At 15.0% G+C, this 9371-nt stretch overlaps 4 protein-coding genes across 4 annotated transcripts; 3 read left to right on the top strand and 1 right to left on the bottom strand.

The window, feature by feature from the left end:
- Window positions 1–305: 305 nt before the first annotated feature.
- Window positions 306–1646, top strand: PGAL8A_00018900 (conserved Plasmodium protein, unknown function; the record flags this gene model as incomplete). The annotated part of the gene is made up of 1 exon (XM_028671594.1): window positions 306–1646. One exon carries the CDS (start codon window positions 306–308, stop codon window positions 1644–1646), a length of 1341 nt encoding a protein of 446 aa, XP_028528231.1.
- A 521-nt stretch (window positions 1647–2167) lies between these two features.
- Window positions 2168–2758, bottom strand: PGAL8A_00018800 (DNA-directed RNA polymerase II 16 kDa subunit, putative; the record flags this gene model as incomplete). Its single annotated transcript, XM_028671593.1, has 3 exons — window positions 2168–2420; window positions 2527–2623; window positions 2710–2758. The coding sequence occupies 3 exons, from the start codon at window positions 2756–2758 to the stop codon at window positions 2168–2170; spliced, it is 399 nt and encodes a 132-aa protein (XP_028528230.1).
- A 2271-nt stretch (window positions 2759–5029) lies between these two features.
- Window positions 5030–6871, top strand: PGAL8A_00018700 (conserved Plasmodium protein, unknown function; the record flags this gene model as incomplete). Its single annotated transcript, XM_028671592.1, has 1 exon — window positions 5030–6871. The coding sequence occupies one exon, from the start codon at window positions 5030–5032 to the stop codon at window positions 6869–6871; it is 1842 nt and encodes a 613-aa protein (XP_028528229.1).
- Window positions 6872–8113: 1242 nt separating this feature from the next.
- PGAL8A_00018600 (conserved Plasmodium protein, unknown function) lies at window positions 8114–9301 on the top strand (the record flags this gene model as incomplete). The annotated part of the gene is made up of 5 exons (XM_028671591.1): window positions 8114–8177; window positions 8279–8379; window positions 8500–8584; window positions 8844–9072; window positions 9199–9301. 5 exons carry the CDS (start codon window positions 8114–8116, stop codon window positions 9299–9301), a joined length of 582 nt encoding a protein of 193 aa, XP_028528228.1.
- Window positions 9302–9371: the final 70 nt, after the last annotated feature.

Here is a 9371-nt window from a genome sequence, read left to right as displayed (position 1 = left end):
TTTTTTTTTTTTAGTAATATTTTTTTTAATAAAAAAAAAAATTTAAATAAATTCATTATTTTTTATATTAAAAATATAAAAAAAAAAAAAAAAAAAAAAAAATTAAAATAAATTTATAAATAAAATTTTGTTTAAATGGCACAAAGTATAAAATTATAAAATATATGAGATCCTTAAAATTAAAAATATATAGTAACCTATTATATATATATATATTTATTATAATGATAAAATATTGATGATGATATAATTTTTTTTTTTTTTTTTTTTTTTTTTCCCTTAAATATATATATTAATTAATTAAAATGAATTTGAATGAAGATAATATAATAACAAAAAAAATAAATTTATTAAGAAGTTTGAGTAAAAATAATAATGTAAAAAGAAATTTTTATAATTATAATAATTTATTAGAAGATATTGAAGAATGTGTTAAAAAACAAAATGGATATGAACTTAGTGCTATTTTAAAATTAACAAAATTACCTGTACCAATAAATGTAATAGATAATATGAATGAAAGTGATTTAAGAAAAAAAATAAAAAAAAACAATTTTTTAAAAAATTATGAGCAATTAATAATAGATCATTTTAATATAATAAAAATATTATGTAATAAAAATAATATTAATTGGGATGTATTATTAAGTAATAGTTGTAAATTTTTATCAACATTTATTGAAATTTATTGTGATAATTTATGGCTTTTACCATATTTATTATCAATTTGTTCTTTTTTAAATAATATAAGTACATTGGCTGATTTTTATAATAATAATAAAAATGATATTTTTAATGAATATAATGAAGATATAAATGAGAAAAATAAATATACCATTGAAGTTTTAAATTCAATTAGAGGTAAGATAGGAATAGTAAAAGGAGATGTTGAAAAACATGGGGGATTTGTTATATTAATGCTTCAATCTATTAAGTTATGCATGAAATTAAATAATATGCAAATAACTTCAAGTTTTTTAAAAATTATAAATTCAACAGATATTAACTATTCTTACATACCTAAATCTTTTATTGTTTTATTTAAAAATCAATTAGGAAAATTATATTTGCAAAAACTAGAATATGAAAAAGCGGAAAAAGAATTTATATGGGCATTTTCTAATTCTAAGAAAAGTCGCATAGAATTTAGAAAAAAAATTTTAGAATCCTTAATTTCTATACGTTTAAATAAAGGAATATACCCACCTAAAAAATTATTAGAAAAATATAAATTATATATATATATAGATATTGTTTATTCCATCAAAAGAGGAAATATTTTTTTATATAATAATGTTATGAAAAACTTTTCAAAATATTTTTTTGATAATGGTTTAAATGAATGTATTGAACAAATTCATTTTATCGTTAAGAGAAATTTAGTTAAAATAGTTGTTGAATGGTGGAATAACCTTATTAAAGATAATGCAAATAAAATATTTAAAGTACCTATTAATTTATTTCATCATATATTCATATGGGCAAAAATTACACAACATCATTATTATTTAGAAACTTTATGCATTATAACATCTCTTATTTTATTTCGTTATATAAATGCATACATTTCTTATGATAATAATATTTTAGTTTTAAGTAAAAATGACCCATTTCCATCTTTATCGCATTCAAATATTAGTAGATAGACAGAAGAAAAAAAAAAAAAAACTATATATAAAAAATAAATGTAAAAAAATAGGAAATAAAAAAAATTGAAAATCAGAAATATAATGTTAGATATAATTAACATTTTATAATGTAATTTGCAGATAATAAAGTAGAATTATATAAAAAAAAAAAATTTTTTTTTATTTTCTATATTTTGGATTTATTGTAATACGAAGCCATTAATTTTTTTTTTTTTTTTTTTATCATAAATGAATATTTATTATTATTTTAAAAATACATAAATTTATTTAAAACTAATTTTTTTTTTTTTTTTTTTTAAAAGTGCATAAAAAATTCTCCCAAATAAAAAAAAAAAAAAAAAATTAAAGCTTAAAAATAGTTGATTTAAAAGTTTAAAATTTACATTAATTTTTAATTTGTAAAAATAATATTATTTTATTAATAAGATACTATATGTATTTATTATTTTAAAAATAATATTCAAGTGTATTAATAATAATCTTTTATATATTTAATAGTTATATTTTATTTAATCTTTTTAAGAAACATACATTTTATAACTAATGAGATGTTCTAAAATAGAATTTAATGTATCATCATTTAATCTAATTAAAGAAGGAATAAAATATCTAGCTTCTAATATTGTTTTAGGTAACAAATTAACTAACATAGCTATTTCATATTCATGTAAATCTCCAATTCTTTCTAAATTTGTTCTAATATCTACAATTGAACTTCTATTTTTTATTGTAGCAAATTTATTTGCATAATCGAAAGAAGATTTGATTAATCTAATAAGAAATTTATATATAATATTTTGTTTTTATCAATGTTTTTTTTTTTTTTTTTTTTTTTTAATATATTTTTTATTTTTTTTTTTATTTTTTTTTATTTTACGCTTGAGCTTCTTCATTTCTTTTAGAAGTTAATCGAAGTTGATCACCCAAAATGAGTTGTAACTCACATAAATTCAAACACTTACAATTTTTAAATTCTTTTAAAAAAAAAAAAAAAATAAAATAAATAGTATTTGTGATTAAATCTCATAAAATATTTAAAAAAAAAAAAAAAAAAAATTACCAGGCCCAAGGTCTAAATTTTTTATATCTCCTTGCATATTGTTTGCCATGGATATAATAAAAAAAAAAAAAAAAAAAAAAAAAAAAAATACAAATAGAATATCTAGTTCATATTATTTAAAAAAAAGAAAAGAAAAAAAATATTTAACTAATTCATATTTATACATGTAAAAAAAATAATAATCAAAAATTTTAATAAATATATATATATATATAATAATATTTTGATGTTTATTAAAGAAAATTAAAAAAAAAAAAATATAAAATATAATTATATAAAACAAAAATTAAAAAAAAAAAGGATATTTTTCAATTAAAATAAATTACATAAAATTTTTTTTTAATTAAAAATATTTTTAAAAAATAAAAATAAAATATTATATTTTACACTTTTATCGTTTAAAGCAAAATGTAAATTTTTTTTTATAGTATCAAATTTTATACAAAAAAAAAAAATTAAAAATAAAATAATTATAGATATACATTAGATGAATTAAATTATTCAAAACAATTATATCAACATACTAAAGGTGAAAAAAATAATTTATATTGAAAATTCATTTTTTTTTTTTTTTTTTTTCAATATAAATATATATACAAGGAGAAAAAATTTAATATACTATTTAAATAAAATAGTCATATGTATATAATATCCGTTTTTATTAAAAAAAAAAATACAATTCATTAAAAAAAAAAAATGAAATAATTACAATAATATGAATAAATTTTGAAAAATTAATTTTAATAAAATTTGTAAAGCTTTTTTTTTTTTTTTTTTCTTCGTTTAAAATGTTTTTAAGTTAATATTTAAATTACATATAATTTTTTAATAAAAATAAAGAAATCCTATAAAAATATATAATTTTACATTTAATAAAAGGAATGAATTAAAAAACATAAATAAAATAAAACTGATTTTAATATTATTATAAAATAAAAATAAAATTTTAAGCAGTGGATGTAATAATAATATAAATAAAGGATATAATTATTTTACTAGTGTTAATTATATTAAACATGAAGAAAGAAATTTATTAATTCATTACAGAAAATTTGAAAAAGACCAAATAAAAGACACAATATTTTCCTTTCATCTTTAATAAAAAACAATTTTTAATAAAGGAAAAAAAAAAAAAAAAAAAAAGTTTTAAAATTAAATACGTTCCTTAAAATATCTATAAAGAAAAATATATTTGTGTATAATATAATCCTTCAAAATTTTACAAGTATTTTTTTTAAGGTCTCCTAAAAATTAAAACTTATTGAATATCATATATATTATAAAGAAAAAAAAAATAATCTTTAGAAATATGAGAAAATATATATTAAAAAATTTTAAAAAATATATGTATAAAGGAATTCTACGATTTTTTTCTTAAAATGCTTATGTAAAAGAAATAAAAATATGCATCCTTAAAGGCATACCACAAAAAAAAAAAAAAAAAAAAAAAAATTATAATCCTTTTTTAGTTTTTTATATATTGAATAATTTTTTTAAATATGAAGAAAAAATAAAAGATAATAATTAAGAATATTCGTATTTATTATTTACATATTATATATTATGCATATTTAATTTTTTTTTTTAACAAAACATTAAAATGAATTTAAAAAATTAAATAGTATTATTTTTATAGAGAAAAAAAAGAGACGTTAACTTTCAATATAAGAAATACAAGAAATAAAAAAATAAATTAAAAGAAAAAAAAAGGAAATTAAATATTGAAAAATATTTTTTTATATCACTTTTAAATTAGATAATACATAATAAAAAAAAAATAAATAAATAAATAAAAAATAATAAATAAATAAATAAAAATAATAAAAGAAATCAATTATAGAATTAAAATTTAAACAAATATTCATTACATGATAATAACTATATTTAAATAGTATTATTATATATAATTACATTTAATACATATATATATATATATATATATATATATATATATATATATATATATATATATATATATATATATATATATGATTTTTTATTTAAAATTTTGAAGATTTACCTATGAATATAATTAAATTTAAAAATATATTAATCATTTTTTGATATATATAAATATATACATATATATATATATATATATATATATGTATCTTCTAATAGAAAATATGATTAAAAAAAAGAATTAACACTTAATTTTGTTTTCTAAATAAAAAAGTAAGACAATTCAAGAATAAAAGAAAGTTTAATAACTTTTTTGAAAAAAAAAAAATTTAGATAATTAAGAAAGAACTCTGATTTTGTATCCATATATAATTTTACGTTTATTAATTATATTTTATTCATTTGTTGATAATAGAAAATGGGATTTGTAAAAGCAGAAGAATTTATAAATCATTACATGAGGGTAAATAAGGAAATTAAAGAATTATCAAATAGAAAAAATGAAGAATTTAAATTTAATATTTTCATTTTTTATTATAATAACATCGATTCTTTATGTACTGAACACATTTTACATTTTCATAAAAATTTGAAAAGAGATATTAATATATTTAGTTATGGTGTAGAAAAAAAAGAAGATATAATAAATTTTTTTAAAAAATATGATGATATATATGCAAAAAATAAAGAATATTATAGAGATTATTTTTTTCAAGTTATATTAATAGGAATTTGTTCTCATATAAATACCGATACAACAATTTATGAACATATTGAGAATTTTTTTAGTAAAATTTTAAGTAAAAATTATTTAGGTTATTTAAAATTTTTTGTTATAGATAATAAGAGACCTTTTAATGAAATCTTTGAAAATAGTGATAAGTGGGAATTAGTACTTTATGAAAATGAACTAAATGAAATAATAGAGATATATAATAATAACAAAAATAATAAAGAGAAAAATAATTCTTATTCAAATTTTTTTGATCATTATAAAATAGTAAAAGAAGAATATAAATGTTTATGCTTAATGATATATCCTTTTATACAATGTGTAAGTGAAGATGATTCATCAGCAACAATTTTTATTTCAAGTATTTCGTTAATATCATATTTAAAAACAGATCAGATAACTCATGAATATTACAATAAAGAAATAAAAAACTTACATAATGACTCATTAAATATTTCTAGTGGTCATTTTATGTGTTTTGAATCCGAAAGAGGATTACTACCAATGTTATCTTTTATTTCCTTAAATGAATCTCTAGAAATTGACGAAAGAATATATATATATGATCATAAAAATATTAAAAATACATTTAATCAAATTAGAACAATGTGTCATATTGAAATAAAAGAGTTTACGGGTAACTTTAGACAACTTGATTTAAGAAAACAAAACGAAATTTTAGTAAAATTAAAAAACTTCATAAAAATAATAAAACCAATGAATACATTAGGATGGAAGAGAAGAACATATGTTCTCTACAACAATGACAGTTTTTATTTTTTAATCATACTTATTTATATATATATAAATAGAGCTAAAAAAATGGATACATATCTTTATAACTGTTTAAAAACATCTGACTTTTTGCATAATATTTTTAAAGATAGATTAAAGCAATCTGAGATTTATGATAAACTAATTGAAAAACATCTACACAAAAATGCAGCAAATTATTTAAGTATATTAATTAAAAAAATTATTGAAAGTAATAAAAAATCCATTTCTATAACTCCTAATTTGAAAATTTTCTTAGACATATTTCAAACACCAAAAAATTCTTATTGTCATCCTTTTGAATTAAAATTTATATCTAATATGTTTTCATCATTTCAATCTTATTGTAATGATAAATATAAAACATATCACCTTATTGTTAGTCATATTATAGATTCAGATGATACAATTTTATATGGATTTACACCATTAAATAAAAAAGATTATTGGCCTTTAATTTTTTCAAAAATTGCATATACAAATTCAGAACAAATTATTTATGATGCATTAGTGGATGTTAATACAATCAAAATAAGAAAAAACGACTTTAAATTTATATTGGACGAAATAAAAGATGTATTTAGAAGAATGATTAAACATGATCATAAAAAAGAATTAGATGAAAATGTTAGTAGTGAAGAAGAATTTTTAGAAGAAGATGAAGATGATAGAGAAGAAGAACATTTTGAAGAAGGGCAAATAAATGAACTTAATGAAGAGAAAAATTCAGTAAGTGATGATGCAAATGAATAGCTCTATCCTTATACAAATTTTTAATTTTTATTTATTTTTTTTTTTGTTCTTTTTAATGCATACAAAAAAATATACATTTGAAAATTATTTTTTTGTTAAATATATATAAGATATGTACATATTTTTTTTTTTTTTTTTTAATAATTCATTTGGATATATACATATATATATATATATAGAGAGAATATTCCTTTGACAAGTGTGAATATAGTATTTATATTCCAAATTTTTTTCACAAATTCACATAATATTTAAAGTTAATCATTTTTAATTTATAGAAAATAAGAAAGTATATATTTATATAAATATATTTAATTATTTAACTGAATATATGTTTTCTATATTTTTCTTAATTTTTTTTTTTTTTTTTTTGTGTGTACATATACATGTCACATATTTTTTAAATGAAAATGCAATATAAAATATGCATGGTGCTTTATTTGTGAATTATAAAAAAAAATTTTTTTATTTTTAATATTTTAATTTGAAAATATAGTATATATTTTATAAAATAAAATAAATTTAAAAAAATGATCCAAAAAAAAAATTAATAAATTACATTTTTTAAAACAATTTAATACATAATTTTAAATATTGCACACGATTTTAATATATCAATATTTCTTTTTTTTTTTTATTTATTTTTATTCGTCTTTCTGCTTTTCATTTTTGTTAGAAAAGCATTATTTTAAGGTAAATATTTCTTTTATAAAAAATTATAAAAATAAAAATTATAATAAGAGGGATATCGTATTTTATTATGTTAAATGTAAAAAGAAAAAATAGAGTATAATAATCTACACGTTCTTTTATTCAAAGAAAAAAAAAATTTTTTGTTTTTTTTTTTTTTATACGTTATGAATAAATATTCATTCTAATATGTTATATATTTTCTTTGAGAAAAATTTTAAGATATTTTTAAATTTTTTCTTTTTCTACAATAATTCTTTTTTTTTTTTTTTTTATTTTAAATATACTTCTTATGTATATTTTATTTTTATTAAAATTTAATTATTTTTTTATTATTTAAAAATATATTTTTTATGTTTTTATTAATATTAAAATTATAAGCTCTTAGAACTAGCTTCGTATTTCTTATTATTAATTATTGTGAAAAAATATATTATAGAATATACATAAAAAAAAAAAAAAAAGTCATTTCATTTTTTCTTTAAATGAATATTTTTTTGTAAATTTGTTTCAAATAATAAATTTTCTTTAAGTGGAAAAATTTTATTTTAAATGAACCAAATTCTTAATAGTAACGCAACCATAATTTGTAAAAATATTCCTATTGATATCAATCGTTTTGAAATTACTGAAATATTTAGTAAATGTAATCGTTTTAAAATTAAAAGAAATTTAAAAAAAGTAAATGTAAAATTTTTTTTTTTTTTTTACTTTTAGATGGCCCATTATTAGGAGAAGGAATTTATTTTGGTAAAAAAAAAAGTGGTATGTTTTTTATAAAGTATGTGCATTTTAAAGATGCCATAAAAGCTTATGAAGTAAAGAAAAATATAAATTAAAAAAAAAAAAAAGTTTTGACTATATTTTTTAAATGTCTTTAAAAAAGTTTTTTATTTTCTTATATTATTTCTTTTTTTTTTTAACCTATTTAAAATTAGAGTCTAAAAAATAACAAAATATGTGAGCATGATTTTAAATTATCATTTAGTAAAAATGATGAGATAAAATACAAAGCTTTAAAAGGTATAATAAAATTTCACCTTTTTTTAATAAATATATATATATTTTTTTTTTTATAATTTCAAGATAATAAATATTTAAATTTTTACATTTATTCATATATTGTATACTGAAAATATACTTTTTTTAATAATATATATAAAAGAAAAATTGATGTATTTTAATGGGATATATTTTGTTTAATATACAAAATTGCATAATTAAAAAAGTACACAAGTATCTTTTTTATTAATTTTTTTTTTTTTTTTTTTTAAACATATAGGAAATAAAAAAGCTATTATAGAATTAAAAAATATTTATAATAAAAATGAAGAAAGTAAAACTAATAATGATATATCTATTGATATAATAAATGAATTAAATGAACAGAATAATGAATTATTAAAAAAAAAGAAGAAAGAAAAAGAAATTGAAAAAAAAAAAGATAAATCTTTTATTTTAAATTTACTGACAAAGACAGATGAAATACAAATAAATGAACAAGACATCAAGTATTCAAAATAAAAAAAAAAAATAAAAAATATTTCTATTCATTTTATTTTATAATCATTTTGTTTAACTCTTTTATATTTATATATTTTATTTTTTTTTTTTTTATTTTGCTTTTGTAGATTAAGGGAAGAATTAAAAAATTATATAAACCTAAATTGTTTATGCTCCTACGACTTTGATGAAAATAATAAATATGATAATTATTTAACACCTATATTTCCTAATTAATTTATAATTAAATATTAAAATAATTGTTCTTAAAAAAAAAAAAAAAAAAAAAAAAAAGAAAAAAAAAAAA

Source organism: Plasmodium gallinaceum (genome assembly GCF_900005855.1).
Source record: "Plasmodium gallinaceum strain 8A genome assembly, contig: PGAL8A_v1_10, whole genome shotgun sequence".
Classification (NCBI taxonomy): Eukaryota; Apicomplexa; class Aconoidasida; order Haemosporida; family Plasmodiidae; genus Plasmodium; species Plasmodium gallinaceum.
The sequence above is the reverse complement of the archived record's forward strand: the minus strand, read 5'-3'. Positions and strand labels throughout refer to the sequence as shown.